The following is a 21348-nucleotide window of genomic DNA, read 5'->3' as shown; positions in this document are numbered from 1 at the left end:
GTTAATTTGTTTTTAAATGTTTTAATCGTTCTTATCTTATGAAATGTTGTAAGCCCCCCTAAGCTCTCAGGGAAAGGTGACATATAAATCTGAAAATGAATGTAAATCATCATTTGTCAACGATTCTTAACTTGGGCTGAATTTGTGGGCTGTAGTTGATATACTAAAGGTAAAGATTAAGGGTATCCCCTGTGCAAGCACCGAGTCATGTCTGACCCTTGGGGTGACGCCCTCCAGCGTTTTCATGGCAGATTCAATACGGGGTGGTTTGCCAGTGCCTTCCCCAGTCATTACCGTTTACCCCCCAGCAAGCTGGGTACTCATTTTACCGACCTCGGAAGGATGGAAGGCTGAGTCGACCTTAAGCCGGCTGCTGGGATTGAACTCCCAGCCTCATGGTCAGAGCTTCAGACACTATGTTGGCTGCCTTACCGCCGTGCATCACAAGAGGCTCTAGTTGATATATTAGATGCACTAAAACAGGGGTGGTCAAACTGTGGCTCTCCAGATGTCCATAGACTACAATACCCAGAAGCCCCTGCTGGCAATGGCTCTGGGGAATTGTAGTCCATGGACATCTGGAGAGCCACAGTTTGGCTACCTCTGCAGAAACCATCAAAACAAACCTTTTATTACGTGGATTTAGTTTCATTTCATAGAATCAATATTATCCAGTAGACAAGAATAAGAGTCCAGGAGCACCTGAAAGACTAAAAAAAATTGTGCCAAGGTGAGAGTTTTCCTGAGTCACTGCTCACCTTCAGATGTCTTCAGAAGAGACTCAAGAAAGCTCACCCCCTGCCACAAATCCTCTTAATCTTTCAGGTGCTCCTAAGAAGAAAGCAGTGTCCTAAGAAGAAAACATTCTAGAATCTGTTTAATATGCTCAGCCATCAGAAACCCTTCCAGGAGAATGTATATTTTATTTATTGGTTTGTTTATTTATTTGTTTGTTTGTTTATTATTATATTTATATACCGAACTCCTTGTCTTCAGGGAGGAAAACAACCATGGCACACTCCTTGCAGGTGACTGGATATGGGCCTTGAATATCCATTATTGTCTTCCAAATAGGTTATTTCATCCTAGAATCTTAATCTTTAGGGTAAAGTTGTGGAGTGATCCCTAAAGTTGTAGGGTGATCCCTGGGGTGATCTCAGGCCAGCACAGGGTAGAGTTCGTAATCCCTCTTCTGCATACCACCCCCAGCACACACTTCCTTAATCAGCCACAAACAAAAGCATTGAACAGAAAGCACACTCTAGCACCGTACAAAAACACCCACTGTCCTCACTCTCACACAGGGAAGCTTCAGTCAGAAGAGGCAAAAAATAAGGAAAAACCTGTCACCTTTCCAGCAACTCTCCACGTGCTCCTTGCCTTTCTCCCTGGACCAATAGTTTCACCACCAATAGACTTCCTTTACTTCTAATATGCATTCTTGTGATCTGCGAATGCTGCAGATTGTATCTCCTTCAATTCTGCCCCCCCCTGCAATGTTGGGTTTCACAGCACTTTGAGGCACACTCTCTCTTTCATACTACTCCCCCTCCCAATCCACAGCAGTCTGTTTTTATTTATTTTTACAGAAGGTTATTGTCAAAAATGCCTTGATCTCTGGTTGCCCATTCCTTCCTGCACTTAGCAGAGTGACTAGAGAGCACTTTCCCTAGAGAAAGAAATTCCACTTGCGTTTCAGAGGAGTATGGGGCAGGTCACATGCCAACGAAGGCAGGAGCGAGAAGAACTCTAGGACAGGGGTAGCCAACCTGTGGTCTTCCAGATGTTCATGGACTACAATTCCCATGAGCCCCTGCCAGCAAATGCTGGCAGGGGCTCATGGGAATTGTAGTCCATGAACATCTGGAGGACCACAGGTTGGCTACCCCTGCTCTAGGACACATTTTTATCCTAACCCCCTGCCACTGATGATGCTCACTCACTCATTTAAAACCTTAAGAGTTATGCTGAATCTGACACTGTTAAGAGAGAAGCAAGTGAACATAGCTGCAATTTTTTTTTGTCATTGTACAGCTTTCTGTAGACTGTAAAATGGCTGAGTGGACCCGGCCATGTGGCTCCGTGCGATGGTGTGGTGTGGATGATAAGCCTGGTTCTGGGTGCGAGATTCAGCACAATCAATAAACCAAAAATCCAAAAGAATCAGACAAGAGACCCAGATGAAGCAAAGGTTATATCCTTAACACTATTTCGCTCCCTTATATTTGGGAAAAAGCCTCCTGGGAGGAGACTGTCCGGGGCCCTGTACATCCAGGTCCACCCTGATTGACCCTCTCCCTCCAGCTCCGACCCTGCCTCCTTGCCTGCTAGAAGCCTTGTGGCTGTGGCCTCCATTGTCGCCCACGAGGAGAGAGGCAGCAACAGGGCTTGGTGGCCCGCAGGTACGCTCCTGTTGGGAGGAAGCCAGGTGAGGGGTGTTTGGAGCCTCCCTGCGGCAAAGCCCTGTCACTGCCGGCGGCCACCCTCTCACACCCTCCTGTCTGCCACCCCTTTCAAAGCCCATTTTAAAAATGGGATTTGATACTAGTGTATGTATGTATGTATGTATGTATGTATGTATGTATGTATGTATGTATGTATGTATGTATATACATAGATACATACTGTATTTATATGTATATATACTATACACACACACATACATAATATATATATACTAGAGGCAAAGCCCGTTGTATCCAGGAATACAACGGGCGCTAGAACTTGGCAGTGGGAAGAGGAAGGGGAGGAGTTGTCCAGTCTGTAAGGGCATGGGGTTGAATGTTGAGGCCTACTGCACAGGGTTGTTGTGCAGATGAAACAGGAGACAAAAGAGCCAGTTTCCTCTGCAGAATAACGCTGTGCAGTGGCCTCAAACCTGCAGAGAGTTGCAAAGAAGAAAGACACATGGCTTGGCTGTCTCTAACCCCTGGCCAGAGCAGTATTTTAAGTGAGAATGGGCTTTTCTGTGGCCTCCCTGTCAGGCAACTGTTTGGCAGAAGGGGAAAGTCCCCCCCCCTCAAAAGGAAGGCCCTCAGGCTCCCCTGCGTTGCTCTTGGAAAGGCCTCCTTCCCTCAGTCAGGGCCTGTCAGAGGCTCCTTCCCAGCAGGCCTGAAGGGAGGGGGGAGGGGGAGCACTCTGCAGCCTCCTGCCAGCTCTGGCAGGGTTCTGAGGCAATTTGCAGTTGGACATGACAGTTAGGACAGCCTTGGGGCGAAAAGGGCTGGCGCAGCCTGTCCAAGCCTCTGTTCTCATTCCTCTTGGCAGCCCTACTGACCTCCTCTCCCTGCGGTGGTCAGGAGCAGACTGGCAGCCATGTCTCCAGATTGCCCATGGCAGGGTTGGGGGGGGGGTTGAGAGGTGCTTTGCGCCCCCTGACTAGACGGAACTCTTGTCTGTCCTGGTGAGGGTCCAATTGAATTGGCCCCTGGTTGCACACATCTCCGGATTGGCCCCTTGGCCCCAGACTGACAACTGGAGGGACCAATCGGAAGGCGCAAAGCGCCTTCGCTTGTCAGTCCAGGGCCCCTCCGCTTGCCCCCTCCGGCAGGTCCCTCCGCTTGTCAGTCCAGGGCCAAGGCGCTAATTGTTGCCCTCCCACATCATGGACTGAGCCCATCCCCTTAGCCTTTTATTTATACTGCGGAATGCAGTTTACAGATAGATAGATAGATAGATAGATAGATAGATAGATAGATAGATAGATAGATAGATAGATAGATAGATAGATAGATAGATAGATAGATAGATAGATAGATAGATAGATAGATAGATAGATAGATAGATAGACACAAATGTAGAGAGATCTAATACACAGATATTCAGCTCAGTAAAAGCTACACACATCTTACATTACAGCTTTCACATTCTCATTGGTCCATCTTGTAACTTAACCAGCACTTGTTTGGCTAAGTCAGAGCAATTGTTTAACACTGTAACTCTCACAAGATTCAGGCTGCAAACTGTACAGTTTGCAGCCTGAGCAATCCCATGAGAACAACCACCTCTTCCCAGAGCGCTCCTCCATACATGTGCATGTTCCTAACCTGCAACATTTCTACTTGAAGGCCACAGGGTCCCCACTAACATAGATTTCCTTTGTTCACTATCACACCACATGTCAGGAAATTTTTGTAAAACCTGCTTATTGTCCATGTGGTCCTGCCGAGGACCTAGCTTGAGGTCCGAGGCAGATCGAGATACGCAGCCTCTGATTGGCCCTTGCCTAGCTGGTTTCCCTGCGGGAGCCAGTGAATTCAAATGGACCAGCTGCAGCCTGTTTGGTCAGCTCACAACAGGATCCTCCAGAGATCTAATCAGTTTAAACCACAGTGTGTCCATTCACCCACAGCCATGGGTGTCCATTCACCCACAGCCACAGTCAATCCATTGTTCTCCAGCTACACATAATATGGATTTTTTTTGGGGGGGGGGCGTTTCTAGTGAAGTCTTGGCGCTACTTGTATCCTGTGTCTTCACCAATAAAGAGCCACAGAGGCTCAACATTAAACATTAAATGTTTAATGTTAAGCTTTCAACTTAAATCTGAAAATATACCTGTCAGGATGGCTCTTAGAATGGGTCAAGTATAAATTGTTTTGTAGATGTATCAGAATTAAGGATAAGGAGAAGCTATAGAAGACTGAAAGCTTATATTGTTCTATGTTTAATGTTAAGCATTTAATCTAAACCTGGAAATCTTAGGGGCTTTTTGCACGGCTTCAAAATCGCACAATGGTTGCCAATTGGAAACGCTATTGATTTGCCATAACGCACGACGTCGTAGACAATCTGCAACACTCCTGAAACCGATCAGCAAAAAGCGCTTCGTTGTAGCGCTTTCAGGGGAATCCCAAAAAGTGGATTCACCCTCCGGAAAGCGCTACACTCTTGCAAACAATCTGCAACACTAGCGATAAAGACCTGTGCGTTAACATTGTTGCAGTTTCTTCAAAGTCCCTCCTCCTGAGCCTGTCCTCCAAACTTCCGGCGAAGCGATCGCCATTTTTTTTTCTCCGAGCGAGCGGGGGATAAACGCACCAGCGAGCCTCTTTCTGTTTAGAGGCTTCCCTGGCTTCAGTCCTTCACCTTTAGTCACTAAGCACAAACCACATAAAAGCCCGTTTGCTGAAATAAAGTCCCTTTATTTTTTACACATTAATTCAGCCGAAAATCGGGCCCGTGAGAGGGGGGGGATTTTTTATTTATCACTCGAGGCAGCGTGGCAACGATCATACGATCAAACGACAGCTCACATTAGGCAGCTGGATGGGTCTCTCCGTTGCAACGAATCTACACAGATTCGTTACAATGGGTCTGTTTTTTAAAAAAAAAAAAACCTTTCTTAAAGGGAAAGGGGCTGTTTGGGAGCATGCTAACGGCTGCTTGACGGCCAGGGGCGGGACGAGCTTGGAAATAGCGCTTCCTTTTCTGCCGAGACCGGAAGCTGTGGGAAACGCAACTGGATTCCACTACAAAGGCAGGTATGCATAACGACGAATTCCACTATTTTAAATGGCGATTTTTCGTTCAGTGACCAATTTGCAACAAAGATCCCGGTGCGTAAAGCCCCTTATTATTCTCTGTATTAACAACATATACTGTATCCTACATTGCTATTTTTATGAAAAAGGGGAAGCAGTGCCTTTTTTCTCTCTTGTTTCTTTTCCTTAGTAGGCATATAGGTAATATAATCGTTAGTGTTGGAAATATAAAATGGGGCTTTCCACCCTTATATATATATATTTTTTATTGGTGTATTGTTATAGGGCCAAAGCTCATATTGATCTGTAGAAAATGCAAAGCTCTCAACTTATACCTGTCAGGATGGCTCTTAGAATGGGTCAAGTATAAATGGTTTGTAGATGTATCTGTATTAAGGATAAGGAGAAATTGTGAAATCCTTTTGTAATTTTTTTTCTTTGTACATCTTTAAGGCAAAGCCCTACTTTCCTCTCCCTTCATCAGGGTATTGATACAGGGCCAAAACTCATACTGTTCTATAAGAAATGTTTGATGTTAAGCATCTAACTTAAACCTAGAAATATCTGCCAGGATAGCTCTTAGATTGTATCAAGCAGTTAATGTGAGGTCTACGATCTCTCAAGTAAGTTGATTAATAATAACTTTTCTTTTGTATATCTAAACAGGTCTTTTTTTTAATGTAGTGGAAATGTGGATGGCTCTTAGACTTATGGCTCTTAGAGTTTTGGGCAAAAGTTTATATCACTGTGGAATCAATGTGGGGTCGTATATTTTCAAATGATGATTATATTTTATTTACTGCTTTTTGTATCAATAACTCATGTTGCATCCTATATTTCTATCTTTATGAAAATAAAAAAAATCATTACAATAAAAAAAAAAGAGCCACAGAGGCTCCAGAGTCTGTGCATCCTAACACTCTGAATATTAAAGCTTACAATTTTTTTTCTTGCTAAAATCTATTTCTATGAACCTTTCGCCCAGTAACTCAGCTGATTATGGGATGGCACGTATGGGTTAATTGATGCCTGGAGATGCAGACTTCCCTGATTTATTCAGAAAAAGCATCATAAGCACTAGGCAAAAAGACAGTTGAAGAGATTTATTAAACATACAACAACCAGAGTGGAATGGGTAACTTCTTAGATAAATGATCAGAGTAGCAAATGTAGCGTCCATCTCAGAGAAAGAAAAAAAAGCAAGGCTGTTCTACACTGACGATTGCTAAGAAAATCTTTCTCGCCATCCCTTCCTCAATCCAGGAAGATTAAGGAAGAGGAAAAAGAGGTATTAAAAATGCTCTACTTATTATTGCACAAAGAATTCCGGATGAGTAAACTGAATGACCTGAGCCACAGACTAGAGGGCAATGGGAAAAGTTTCCCCAATCAATAGCTCCCACCCCCGCACCCCCCAGCCTTTTTCTCCTTAGGCTGCTCTTTGCTGTTGATCTTTGGAAGCAGCACAGGAGAACAGATAAAGGGTGGAACAGTGCTTTCTGATCTTGCAGAAAATTAAATTTGTCCTCCTTTTACAAACGGGCCATCCACCTGGAAGAGATTATTTACTGCCTGTAAAATACCCGCTCCACAGCTGCCCACTTTTTCTATTGCTTTCCTGAACATGTTCTTCAGACCGTCTTTTGCTGGAATGGGCAGTTTTCACAGGAGGTATAGAAGCTTATGGGACACTAGGGGTAAAGCCCGTTGTGCCCAGGAATATAAGGGGCGCTAGCACGCCTGGAGGTATTCTGCATGGAGCCAAAAACCGCTTTATTATATTACAATTGTTGTTCTGCATTGAATATAGTCTGTTGAAAAACTGCATTGCAATGCTCTCTGCATGAAACAATTCATAGCCCTGCACCCTGTAGTTTTGCCAACTCTGCTTTGTTCTCGAATGCAGTCACTAATCTGCATAACTAAAGATCTTCCCTGCATGGCTAATAGCCGTCTCAGGCAGGCAGGAGAGAAATGAATTGGTGAAAAGCATTTTTCAGAAACAACACTTAAAAGACGCATAAAGCACCAAAGAGGCAGTTCACCATGCAGAGCAAAATCAGTTTTGCGGAGTAAATTAACTCTTCTGTGCAGAGATCAGAAAAACAACATTTTCATCAGCTTTTTCATCGTGCAAAAGATGGCTGCCCTGTGGCTTTCTTGGGTGCTGACCCTCCCCCCGTCCCGTTCCCCTCTGGATCTTGATATCCAGCATCTTGGAGGTGATTAAACAGTAGGAGAGTCTAATCTCAAGAGCCCAGACTGATCCCCCACTCCTCCTCCATGTGCAGCCAGCTGGGTTGCCAACCTCTAGGTGGGAGCTTGGAGAGCTTCAGATCTTGATGGCTGTCCTGTTATAATGGGGTTTTTATCAGGGATTTGTAACCCACCAGTTTCTGAATGGCAGGAAATAAATTTAATAACAACAACTACTTCTACAACAACTGATGCCCAGGCATCAGTTCTTGTGGAGAAGACAACTAGGAGGGAGGGAAGGAGAGCAGAGGCTGCACTGGGTTCCATGGGGCTGATGGGCAGCCTTTACTCCTTCTCCCACCCACTCCCTGGACTCCTGAGGCCCCACCTCCAAGAAACATTCCCAACCCAGGGGTCACCAACCTCCAGGTGCAGCCTGGAGACCTCCTGGAATTGGAGTTCATCAGCAGACTACAGAGATCAGTTTCCCAGGAAAAATGGCGGCTTTGGAGGGGGAATTTTGCTATGACAACAAATTTTGCTATGACAATTTTGCTATGTCATCTCCAGACAACAGAGAGACCCCCTGGAGAAAAGGGTTGCTTGGGAGGGGGGACTGCGGCCTTGTGCCCCACAGAGGTCAAAGGATGCCAGCCTCCAGGGGGGACCTGGGGATCCTCCAGAATGACAGCTCGTCAGCATACTGCAGAAGTCAGTTCCCCTGGAGAAAAGGGCTGGTTGAGAGCAACTCTATGGGGCTGGCTCTGCTTCCCCCTTCCCCAACTTCTACACCAGGGTGACTCACTGGGGCAGACTATGCTTCTCTTCCCCCTCACCACTTCTACATCTGGGCAGTTCATTGGGGCACACTGTGCTTCCCCCCCCCCCAACTTTTACACCAAGGAAACTCACTGGGTGTAGCTTGTGCTTCTCCCCCTCAAAAAAACTTCTACCCAAGGGCCACTCACTAGGTGCAGCCTGTGTTTCTCTCCCCCGTCCCCCCTAGTTCTACACCAGGGAAATGTATTGGGACAGGCTGTGCTCCCACCCTCAACTTTTACACCAGGGATACTCACTGGGTGCAGCATGTGGTTCTCCCCCCCCCCCAAAAAAAAACTTCTACACTAGGGCAACTCATTGGAGCATGTTGTTCTTCTCCATCCTCCACCTTCCAGGGCTGAGCCTCTTCTCCTCCTGCTGCTGCCGCTGGTCCTCTCCCTCCATGCCTGAGTTCCTCAGTGGGGCTGGCTGCGTTTTTATCCACCATGTGCTGAGGGTGGCAGGAAGTTGGGGGCAGAGAGCTGACTCCTTATCAGCCCTTCCTGGCTGAGGGCTGCTTCCCAATAGGGGCTCAGCTATAGGAAAGGACCATTCCTGGCCGAGGGCAAATCAGGTGGCGAGTGACCCATCGTTTCCTAAAATATATGATTTACTGATGCTTTTAGGGTGGGCCATTTTTATAAGTTTAGCCAAGATTAACAGAGATCATGCTGAACACTTGGCTAGTGTTCTTCAAAAAATGCCACTTACCCGAACAGAGCTGGTGTTATGCAGAGATGCTGCTAACCCTCCTACCTAATCCTCATGAAAAGTTCAATTCCCACCCCCACCCCATTTTCCACGCCATGTTTTTATTATGTCTTTTGTTTGATTTTTCAAGAAACATCCTTGAGCAAATATATATATATATGAGAGATTATTTCTTTGGGTTTAAGGTTTTATTTATAGCACCAATATCTTCTCTAGTACTGCATCTGTTCTCATTGTTGTTCTCCACCTCCCAAGTAATATATTTTTTTTATTCCACTCTTCCTCAAAGGAGTTCAGAAACGATGAGGCAGGATCCAATCTGCTGGTGAAATATAGTACTAAAAGGTAAAGGTATCCCCTGTGCAAGCACCAAGTCATGTCTGACCCTTGGGGTGACACCCTCTAGCGTTTTCATGGCAGACTCAATACGGGGTGGTTTGCCAGTGCCTTCCCCAGTCATTACCGTTTACCCCCCAGCAAGCTGGGTACTCATTTTACCGACCTCGGAAGGATGGAAGGCTGAGTCAACCTTGAGCCGGCTGCTGGGATTGAACTCCCAGCCTCTTGGGCAGAGCTTTCAGACTGCATGTCTGCTGCCTTACCACTCTGCGCCACAAGAGGCTCTTCTGTGCCACAAGAGGCTCTTAATATAGTACTATATATACAGTATTTATTGATGTCACCAACCTCGAGTGTGTTGAGAGGGGCAGGGTGTAAAATATTCCTATTGGTATTATTATCATACCACATAAAATGTTCAAGGTACTTCTGATTGGCCCTTGGGGGGAGGTGATCCCCTCCACGGCTACTCAGAGGAGCTAATGTGTCATTTGGAAGCACCAGTGGACCTTTGATTGGCCCTCACTGGGAGGCCCAAATATGGGTCAATCAGAGGTTCTTCCCTGCCTCTACACAGGGTGAGGACCACCACCAGTCCTCACCATGGGGACCCATGGCCAGAGCTGCTGGAGGGGAGGCTGCTGCTAGCACCCAGCCCTACATGGTGACAACTCATGGCTCTGGGCCTCCTGAAGTGAGAGCTGGGGGAGGGGGGGCTGGCTCTCAGCCCACCTTGCCCCTATTTATTATGAAAGAGAGGAATGGTTCTCTTTGATCACCAAAAAGGCAATACTGGATATCATAGCACCTGTGTGAACCAAAGGTTCATGGGAAGGTAGCCTCAGTAGGGGAAATGATCAATATAAAGCAAAATGCCCAGTGGGATCCTGTCCATAATTTCCCCTTGTTCTCCACTTAAGCTTCAAAATAACCCTGTGTGGTAGGTTAGAATGAAAGACATGTCTGTATAGAGAGCCAGCTTGTCATAGTGGTTAAGAACAGTGGACTGTAATCTGGAGAACTGAGTTGAATTCCCCATTCCTCCTCCACATGGAACCAGCTGGGTGACCTTGGGCCAGTGGCAGTTCTCCCAGCCTCACCTGCCTTATAGGGCATCTGTTGTGGGGAGAGGAAGGGAAAGCCACTTTGAGATTCCTTTTGGTAGAGAAAGGCAATGGCAAACCTTCTCTGCTTCTCACTCTTGGAATATGAAAGATCCACAGTGTGCAGAATTGAGCAGAATGTAAATGGTTTCCTGCAGGGGCCATTGGAGGAGGTGCATATTTTGCATATAAGGGATAGGAACTTCCTGACAATTTTCAAATTATCTTGGCTCCATACAAAAGCTATTTTTTTTAAAGTACACTTCCTCTCTGCTTGCCTCCAAAATCTTTGAACAGAAGAATGACTGCAGACAGCAGTTAGAATAGTTAATTAGGTCTGTCTCCCTCTCAGTTTTTTTTCTGAATAAAAATCAATTCTATTCTTTATGCAGCCTAGGGCTCTACTCTCTCTGCCTGTTGAAACCCTGCCAACATTCAAGCGCCTTGAAAACCTCTTAGACTGGCTATGAATTGGCAGCAGTTTACACACATGGACATGTTGCATTTTCAAGACTCACTTTCTCCATAGCCACACAGCAATGGTGGGGAATGTCATTTTCAAAATTGGCTGGAATCCAATTCAACACGGAAACAGGCTGGGGCAAGGGTAGTCAAACTGCGGCCCTCCAGATGTCCATGGACTACAATTCCCAGAAGCCCCTGCCAGCATTTGCTGGCAGGGGCTCCTGGGAATTGTAGTCCATGGACATCTGGAGGGCTGCAGTTTGACTACCCCTGTGCTGGGGTGTCCAAAATGTAGCTCTCCAGATGTTTGTGGACTACAATTCCCATGAGCCCTTGCCAGCATGGAGCTCGTGGGAATTATAGTCCATGGACATCTGGAGAGCCGCAGTTTGGCCACCGCTGGTATATATGGAAGAAAGGATCCTGCCTTCATCTTGGGACAATTTCCTCCACTGGAACAACCCTGGGAGGAGACATTTGCACACTTTGAAGCTTCATGTGCAGAAAGGAAGAAATCTTTCCTGGGGCTATTTTAGCTCAGGCAAAAGACACAGAAGGAAGGCCGGTGCCAGTTCCCCATGCGCTGCAGTTCCGAGCATCATGTTGAGTTTGCAGCTTAGCTCTGCCGAAATTCACTCCTGGCTCCATTTTCCTCTGACTTCCTAAAGGACTTAGTCATTTAAAAAAATGCAAAAGGGACTTAGTCATGCTAAGCATTTTTTTGTAGGCAGCTTGCGGGATTTGGAGCAGTTGCTGTGGGTTGGGCAGTGAAACGAATACTGATGAATTTCCTCCTATTTCAAGAACAGAAGAACTTTTTCCATCTTTCGGTGAAGACCCAGCCTTTTAGAGAGGAGCCGTGGTGGTAAAATAATGTCTCATTTCTGTTTTTTAATGCATGTCGGCATGTTGAACATTACATCCAGTGGCAAATCAGTCATCTGCAGCCAGCCACGAACACTCCTCATGAGTTGTTAATGAAGCTTTCCCTTCAATAAATGATGTTTGAGTGGTGCAAATGCAACTGGGAACAGAATGGAACCTGTCACCTGCAAATGTGCATCTCCCAAGTGATCCCTTCTGTTGCCAGGGCCTTCCAGCTGGGCAGAGGCTGGCTTGCTTCCAAAGTGAACCCATTTAGATTGTAACCCATTTAGAGTGTCTATCGCTGACTGTCCTGGTCAGCTGCCAAACTCTGAAGTACACTCGGGGGACAAGTTAAAGGCCACCTTGAAGAAAATCTATTTGTAAGGACAGCCCTTCATTAATATTAATAAGAAACTATTTTGCATTTGTTTCCTATGGCAGGTGACAGATCGATGTCAATTACTGGCGGAGGGGAAAAATGGCCATCAAAACAAAACAGCTTCAGTCAGAATGCACCCATCCTTATCCATTGTTGTTCCTCTATATATTTATGAAACAGGCTAGGGGGTGGGATGTGTCCAGCTGTCCAAGTTGGAATAGGACCAGTCAGGGTGCAGCCAGCTTTGCCCTGATTGGCCCTGCCCCTGCAGCTCCCACACTCCATCCCTGGACTCTAGCCTCTTTGCTCTCAGATGCCTCAGTGCCTGGAGCCAGCAGCAGGTAAGGGGAGAGGCCCTGGGTAAAGGGTCGTGGTGGAGGGCCTCCTAACGAGGGCCTCTTGGCCTCCTAGGCTGGCCTTGCTAATGCGGGCCTTCTGGCCTGCTGACCAGGGCCTCCCAGCCCCCACCCACCCCACTTGATCTGGCTGTGAGCTGCTGCCCAAGGCCACCTTAAGCTGCCTGGTCAGGGGCCAGGTGAGGGGGTCCTTTTAAGGCTTGTTCTTTGAAGCTAGTCATAAAATAAAAGTGCAAATTCTGCAACAACAAGCCAGCTGTGAGAATTGGCGTCTTCTCGGCTATTTCCTGTAAATCAGGACGGTCTAGCATTGTGTCACCTGGAACACTGTCTGTCTGCTGTTGGGACAGCACATGCCCATTTGCGTTCAACGCAGTCAAGGATCTTTCAAATTGAAATTGTTTTAATGGGGGATTTAATTGTTGAAATTATGTAAATGATGACATAAATTCATGTATCACTTTGAATGGGTTGATGGCATCTGGATCACCGGGGATAAGTCTTGGTTACTAATTGATTCATAGAATCATAGAATCATAGAGTTGGAAGGTACCTCATGGGTCATCTAGTCCCACCCTCTGCACTATGCAGGACACTCACATCCCAATTGCTCATCTACTGTAACCTGTCACCCCCTTGAGCCTTCACAGAATCAGCCTCTCTGTCAGATGGCTATCCAGCTTCTGTTTAAACATTTCCAAAGATAGAGAACCTACCACCTCCCGAGGAAGCCTGTTCCACTGAGAAACCGCTCTAACTGTCAGGAACTTTTTCCTGATGTTTAGATGGAATTTCTTTTGAATTAATTTCATCCCATTGGTTCTGATCCATCTTTCCGGGGCAAGAGAGATCAACTCTGCTCCATCCTCTATATGGCAGCCTTTTAAATACTTGAATATGGTTATCAAATCCCCTCTCAGTCATCTCCTCTCCAGGCTAAACAGACCAAGCTCCCCCAACCTTTCCTCATACGTCTTGGTCTCCAAACCCCTCACCATCTTTGTTGCCCTCCTCTGGACATACTCCAGTTTGTCTACATCCCTCTTCAACTGGGGTGCCCAAAACTGAACACAGTACTCCAAGTGAGGCTGAACCAGAGCAGAGTAAAGCGGTCCCATCACCTCCCATGATCTGGACACAATACTCCATTTGATACAGCCCAAAATCCCATTTGCCTTTTTAGCTACCGAGTCATACTATTGACTCATGTTCTTGTTTACAACATAGAGGATCAGTAGGTCCCAGAAAAATACCTCCTGCAGTCGCTCAGTCAGTATTTTATAGGGAAAATAATTTCTGAAATATCACTCAATAGTCATTATTATCCAACCTGGATTATAGGTTTAAAGGTGAGACACAAGCCATTGTGACACAGGTGCCATTGAGACCATGTCCTGAAATTGGGTGTTTCATTTATGCAAGCCCTTCCCCCTCACATGCGTGACTTCAAAAGGAATGCACATGGCCACAGACACCCCTTGGCTAGTACAGTCTGTTACTTGGCTTGTGATGTCTGCCCTTCTGAAGCCTGAGGCCTACTGCTGGCAAATGCAGTCCCTGTTATTGACTACAACGCCAAGTCATTGCCTATTAAAAGTGGATCACCTAGTTCCCCCCCCCCCAAGTCTCACTGTCTACTTTCCTGTAAAGCTAACTGCACATGAAATTCTGAGCCACTTATACCTTTGATTTCATAGTACCTTCCTGCCAAATACTGATTTATATTTACCAAGCCAAGCTTGAGAAAAGTCACTTCAGTTCCTATGTCTCTCCAGCCATTTACCTGTTCACCATTTACAATTTCAGGCTGTAAATATTCTTTATTTAGATCTTCTTGCAGTTTCCAGACTCACAGGACCCATGCTGGTCTGTCTGTCTGCACCCCAGAATACAAACAGTTGCTGTTAAGGGCTGGCTAGAGCCCATAGCCCAGGAGGGACACTCCTGCACCACTCCACCCCAACCTCAGTCTGCAAGCCTATACCATTGACTCTAGATTATAAGTATAATGATCAGCCATGTAGGGTGGACTCTGAGGCATTGTACCACTATGAAGTCCCACCTCCAAACCTCCAGGAATATTTCCAACCAAGGGGTAGCCAACCTCCAGGCGGGGCCTGGAGAGCTCCTGGGATTACAGCTCATTTGCAGAGTATAAAGATCAGCTTCCAAGGCAAAAATGGCTGCTTTGGAGGGTGGGCTCTGAGGCATTGTACCATTTTAAGTTCCTCTTCCAAACCTCCAGGAATATTTCCAACCCAGGGGTAGCCAACCTCCAGGTGGGGCCTGGAGAGCTCCTGAAATTACAGCTCATTTCCAGATTATAAAGATCAGTTTCCCCGGTGAAAATGGCTGCTTTGGAGGGTGGACTCTGAGGCACTGTACCATTTTGAAACCCCACCTCCAAACCCCCTCATGTGTGCCCCCTCAAAAGGGATGCCCTCAGATTCCCCTGCGGTGGTCTCGGAAGGAAACGTCTCCCTCCCCTCAGGCAGGGGCTATTAGAGGCTCCTTCACAGCAGGCCTGAGGGAAAGGGGGGGGGAGCGAAATCCTGAGCAAGAGCAGCAATTGGCCCAGAGGGGTGGGGAGATTCCACCAATAGGAGTCTTTGGAACTTTCAGCATGTTGTCAGAAGTATGAATCACTCTTTATGAATATAGAAAAAAATTGAGTAACTTTGGCATTTCCGTTAGAAAGATTAAAACAACCACAGACTTTCAGTAAGCGTAGATTAATGATGTTATCTTGGTGCCTTCAACATTTACTCATAGGCCCTGTTCTGATCTACACATCTGATGACACATATAATTTATATCAGACATCACAATCCCAAAGCATTTCTGTGTTGTACCAGGTAATGCTACTGAATGTCAATATATTTCTGAACAGCGTAGCTATTAAGGAGAGCTGTTTTTTTATACCTCCCCCTATTCACTACCTAAAGAAGCCCCAAAGTGGCTTACAATCACCTGTCTTCCTCTCTCCCCACAAAAGGCGTCCTGTGAGATAGGTGTTGTTGTTGTTGTTGTTGTTGGATTTATTGCCCGCCACTCCTGGTCAGGCTGGCTCATGTCGGGTTACATACAAAGTTCAAAACAAGAATACAATTCTCAATTAAATCCCCCATTAAAATCCCATAAAATTACAAAAAAAGAGCCATGGCAGGGTAGGGAATGGAACCTGATTCCTGCAGATCCTAGTCTGAAATTGTAAGTACTAAATTTTGGCTTTCATGAAGGATCTGCAGTTGAACAGTAGCAAAAAGCTAGGAAGGAAGGAAGGAAGGAAGGAAGGAAGGAAGGAAGGAAAGAAGGAAAGAAGGAAAGAAGGAAAGAAGGAAAGAAGGAAGGAAGGAAGGAAGGAGTAACTTGTAACATCCCTATAGTTTAAGGATTTATTTTTCCAAGCCTGATCATCATCTCTGAGGAAAACAAATTGATCTAAATAATGTTACAGAATCTCTGGAGCAAAGAAAAGGTAAAGACATCCTGCTGACATGCCTATTGAATCTCGTTTTGCTCTGGGATGCTCTGTCCGAAGTTGTTTTGCCAGGCTGGGTTGAATTCCGAAATGCATTCAGCATCTCAGCCATCCCTTTCCTCCTTATTGGCTGATCATCCGGCTGGAGGCAGGGTCTGCCTCTGACTACCTTTTCTCACCCACCCACTATGAGAATCAGTAGCAAGCAGGCACTGCCGAGGAGATGAACTATATATGTCTAGTCTGGCATTCTCTTCACAGCTGCAGCAGCAGCGACTGAGACGCGCTCAGTCTTGTGGATTTAATGCTGGCGGAGAACAGCGGGAAAGTTGCTCTTGTATCATTTGGGTGCAGTTGAGAGAGAGGGGTAACGTGCAGCCGTAGCCTCAAGTAGGTTCCGATGACTGTGGAACCGAATAAGCTATTAGTGACTGCAAAGCACAGAGTCTTACACAGCGGAGACTGATTCCCTGCTGTTCCGTGCCATGCGGCCATTCAGAACTGCATGCGGCTAACAGTGGGGCTCTCCACGCACCACTAAAGGGAGAATAGTGGCTGAGGATTCAACAGCCAACCACCTGGCAGAGCACCACCCGCTTCGAGACCAGTGCAGTAGACCATGAACTTCTCGTATCCCTATGGAGTCCACCAGCCTCAGACCTACTGGAACCGTAGCTACGGGCTCCACGGCGGGGGCACGAACCGATCTCTGGGGAAGGGTTACGTCTCGGAAGGGTGCTACGAGCAACTTTTCGTCTCCCCCGAAGTGTTCGTCACCCTCGGTTTCGTCAGCTTGCTGGAGAATGTGCTGGTCATCGTGGCCATCGCCAAGAACAAGAACCTGCATTCGCCAATGTACTTCTTCATCTGCAGCTTGGCCGTGGCCGACATGCTGGTGAGTGTCTCGAACGGCTCGGAGACCATCGTCATCGCCCTGCTGAACGACACGGAGGCCGACGCCCACGGCTTTGCCGTCAGCATCGACAACGTCATCGACTCGGTGATCTGCGGCTCCTTGCTGGCGTCCATCTGCAGCTTGCTCTCCATCGCCGTGGATCGCTACTTCACCATCTTCTACGCTCTCCAGTACCATAACATCATGACGGTGAGGCGGGTCGGGATCATCATCACCTGCATCTGGGCCGCTTGCACTGCCTCGGGCGTGTTGTTCATCATCTACTCGGACAGCAGTGTCGTCATCATCTGCCTCATCAGCATGTTCTTCACCATGCTCGTGCTCATGGCCTCGCTCTACGTCCACATGTTCATGCTGGCCCGGTTGCACATTAAAAAGATCGCCATTCTCCCAGGGACGGGCCCGATTCGCCAAGGGGCCAACATGAAGGGGGCCGTGACCCTGACCATCCTGATTGGGGTCTTCGTGGTGTGCTGGGCCCCGCTCTTCCTCCACCTGCTTTTCTACATCTCGTGTCCGCAGAACCCCTACTGCATCTGCTTCATGTCCCACTTCAACCTGTACCTCATCCTCATCATGTGCAACTCCGTCATCGATCCGCTTATCTATGCCTTCCGGAGCCAAGAGCTGAGGAAAACCTTCCGCGAGATCATGTGCTGCTGCAGCCTGAGAGGAGTGTGTGATTTCTCGGGCAAATACTGAAGGGACATTGATCGGCGGCTGTGCGTAAGCACTTTCGGTGCCTGGCTGATCTTTCCTTTGGTGACACTTGGAAGAGAGTCCTGGCAACCTGACGGACAACATTCCTGCTGTTCATTGTATTCCCCTCTCCCTTCCCTCCTTTGTTGCTGTCAAACTTCAAGTGGGATTGTTCCAAATGGGGAAGGGGCGGAGGTGGTGTGGACTAGCTCAACAGGTGGCAATTAATGGGGAAGAGTGAGATATTAATAAAACGCTGCTGAAGATGAGGATGTGTCTCACTGGCTTGATGTAAAATGCATGCAGTGTTCTTCTGAGTACCTCACCTTTAACCTGTGGATGTTTGAAACCAGGGGCGTGTTGCAGTGATACACCATTTCAAATTGGTGAGCGGGACCAGAGAGATCAATTAAAGAAAGCTGCCTGTTTATGGAGCCTTAAGCTCAGTTGTGTGCTGCATATTTAGGCAAGGGTCCCGATTCAGTTTCAATTAGCATCAAATGACTCTCATTGGAAATAGGGGACAGAAGGGCCAACATTCATGCAATCCCCGCTGCTTTCGAGGAAATTTACAGCTTCAATTTAAGCAAGCCCCGCTGAATTACCTGTACCCCAGAAAACATAAATTGAAGTCAGCTCTGCTAACTGGATATGTTTTAGGAACAGGAAAGATAACTTAGCAGGTTCTACATGGGCAGTTTTTGTGTGTGTTCATATAATATCAGGGAAAGGAGCCAATTTAATTATTGGGCTTACATTCCAAGACCAAGGCCCAACCTGATGGGCCTCTGGCAAAGACCTCAAATTGAATGGTGCTCATTCATTCCCATGGAATTTATGCAGCTCTCCATGGATTGTGCCCATCATTTGTGCATTTCTAATCTTTTTATCACTTCCCAGAACCCAGAGGTTGATTTGAGAGCATCACCATGTTGGCCTGAAGCAACAGAACAAAGTTTTATTCCAGCGGCACTTTAAAAATCAACGAGGTTTTGTTCTGGGGATAAGCTCTTGTGTGCAGCTGCACTTCTTCAGATACACTTCAATCCTTACAGAGAGGTGGAGAGAGGGGGAAGGTCTTAAAGGGGTCACTGGGCTCCATTTTAGTCTCACATCTTTTTGCTAATTTGCTGCTATTCACAGGTTTCAACTTGACCCATTTCGCACACATAGGATAATGCACTTTCAGTGTGCTTTGGCAGCTGGATTTCCCTGTGTAGAGCAGGAAACTCTACTTCTAAAGTGCATTTAAAGTCCATTATATATTGTGTGCAGAATAGGCCCTTGAGAGCCTGCTTGGTGTAGTGGTTAAGATAAGTGGATTCTAATTTGGAGAAAGGGGTTTGTGTTGCCATTCCTCCATGTGAAGCCGGCTAGGTGACCTGGGGCCAGTCATGGTTTGCTAAGAGCTCTCTCGGCCTCACCTACCTCACAGGGTGTCTGTTATGGGGAGAGGAAGAGAAGGCAATTGTAAGCCACTTTGAGACTCCTTTGGGTAGTAAAAAGGTAAAAGGTATCCCCCGTGCAGGCACCGGGTCATGTCTGACCCTTGGGGTGACGCCCTCTAGCATTTTCATGGCAGACTCAATATGGTGTGGTTTCTCAGTGCCTTCCCCAGTCATTACCGTTTACCCCCAGCAAGCTGGGTACTCATTTTACCGACCTCGGAAGGATGGAAGGCTGAGTTGACCTTGAGCTGGCTGCTGGGATCGAACTCCCAGCCTCATGGGCAGAGCTTTCAGACTGCATGTCTGCTGCCTTACCACTCTGCGCCACTAGAGGCTCATGGGTAGTAAAAAGCAGGGTACAAAAAACAGCTCCTCCTCATTGTCATCTTTTTCCCAACTGCTATAATCCAATTTTAGCTGTACTTAGCTCTCAGTTGCTTAAACATCGTGATTATAAGTAGCCCTTTCTGGCAATTAACCCAGTGCTCTCTCTGTCCTGGGAACATCATTTTAAAGTTCAGCGGCAGGACTGTCATTCCTGTGCTGCAGGGCTCTCATGTCCTTGTGATTTTTTAAAATGGAAACTAGAGGTAACGTTCCCCTCTGGCCAAAGTGCTTATGAGCCAAAGCGAACGCAAAAAGGATCAGCACAGTTCTCATTGAGCACCAAAGCTCTCTCACTGGAGCAGAACTGGCCCCATCTGTTTAGTATCATGTTCTTGGGACAGAAAAGAGGTTTCAGGCAGAGTGAAAAGGGAGCTTTGCTTCATAAAAGGATAAGAGTATCCGTGCTGGATCAGGCCAATGGACCATCCAGTCCAACATTTTGTGTCACACAAAGACCAATTATGCACGGGCTTGAATGCCCGAGTTGGTGGCAACGGGGCTTCGGGGAAAACTCCCAATTATGCCTGACGTTGCCTCCATCCCAGGCAATGCTGAGCCCTCAACCCAGGGCTGAACCCAGGCCCTCAAAAGGCCTGCATTAAGGAAATGGGGATTCTTCCATGTTCCTGGGTCTTCCGTGGGTGCAGGCAAGGGCTAGGTCCAGCTAGCACAGTGCATAATCGGAGGAGCTGGCCTTTGGGCCCGGCTCCTCTCCTGACCTACAGCGTCCCTCCCCCCAACCAGCTCTTTGGCTCCACAGAACTGATAGGGGCATCCCCACACCCCCACCATGATGGGAGAGCAGCATGCTGCTCCCTGCCAGTGTGCAGTGGTGGCCTTACGCCCCTGCTCCGCCTGCCACTGCTGCCACTGCTGTGGAGCACTCCCGGCGCTTCCAGCCCCGTGTTGTATATGCAGGCGTCGGGGCAGCCAGCATGTGGCAGGGGAGCCCCTCCCCTGTGTGCATGAGGGGAACAGTGGGGCTTTTTGCCCTGCCGCCATGGAATGGTAGCGGCCTGGATAGGCCCCTGGCTTGATCCAACATGGTTTCTCTTGTGTTCTTACATGGAGCAGAGGTCCATCAGTGGCTATTCGCCACAGGGAATAGATGGAACACTTGATATGAGGCAATGATGGTCTGCATTCTTGGTGTTTGGGGGCCACAGTGGGAGGGCTTCTTGAGTTCTGGCCTCACGGGTGGACCTCCTGATGGCACCGGGGTTCTGGCCACTGTGTGACACAGAGTGTTGGGCTAGATGGGCCACTGACCTGATCCAACAGGGCTTCTCTTATGTTCTTATAATAACAATAACAATTGCAACAATTTTATTTCTATAGCCTGCCCCTTCCCAGTTGGCTGTGGGTGGGTAACAACAGTCATGTACAGGGAATAAGGTTACGTTGATAACAATTAAACTTTTCAATTAAATTATCAATGAAATCATATTATTTGCTTATGGGGTGCTGGCAGCTTTGGGGCAAACATGATAGCAGGCAAACTCACTTTTTTCTAATGGCTGTAATGAAGCCAGGCCTGGGATCTCCTTGCCTCACTGCCCTCTGATGTGGGCTTCATTTTTGGTGGTGGAGTTTCATTTCCCTCCACATTGTAATGACTTTGCCTCTGCATAGTACAGTGCCCCCCCCCCGCCCCCGATAGCTAACTGACTGGTTTGTTCACCTGGTGTGAAGCAAATGC

General features: G+C 47.2%; 1 protein-coding gene across 2 annotated transcripts; it reads left to right on the top strand.

Moving 5' to 3' along the window:
* Nucleotides 1-11960: 11960 nt before the first annotated feature.
* Nucleotides 11961-18039, top strand: MC4R (melanocortin 4 receptor). 2 transcript variants are annotated; one of them, XM_077351223.1, is made up of 2 exons: nucleotides 11961-11981; nucleotides 17073-18039. In XM_077351223.1, the coding sequence occupies exon 2, from the start codon at nucleotides 17089-17091 to the stop codon at nucleotides 17815-17817; it is 729 nt and encodes a 242-aa protein (XP_077207338.1). In that variant the 5' UTR covers nucleotides 11961-11981; nucleotides 17073-17088; the 3' UTR covers nucleotides 17818-18039. The 2 variants fall into 2 exon arrangements, with proteins under 2 accessions (XP_077207338.1, XP_077207337.1); XM_077351222.1 differs by lacking the exon at nucleotides 11961-11981 and having other exon boundaries at nucleotides 16425-18039.
* Nucleotides 18040-21348: the final 3309 nt, after the last annotated feature.

Source organism: Paroedura picta, chromosome 9, assembly GCF_049243985.1.
Source record: "Paroedura picta isolate Pp20150507F chromosome 9, Ppicta_v3.0, whole genome shotgun sequence".
Lineage (NCBI taxonomy): Eukaryota > Metazoa > Chordata > Lepidosauria > Squamata > Gekkonidae > Paroedura > Paroedura picta.
This window is presented reverse-complemented; position numbering and strand designations above follow the sequence as displayed.

What these genes read in the sequence shown, in the direction of transcription:
- MC4R (XM_077351222.1), top strand. Translation starts at nt 16,819, where the DNA reads ATGAACTTCTCGTATCCCTATGGAGTCCACCAGCCTCAGACCTACTGG.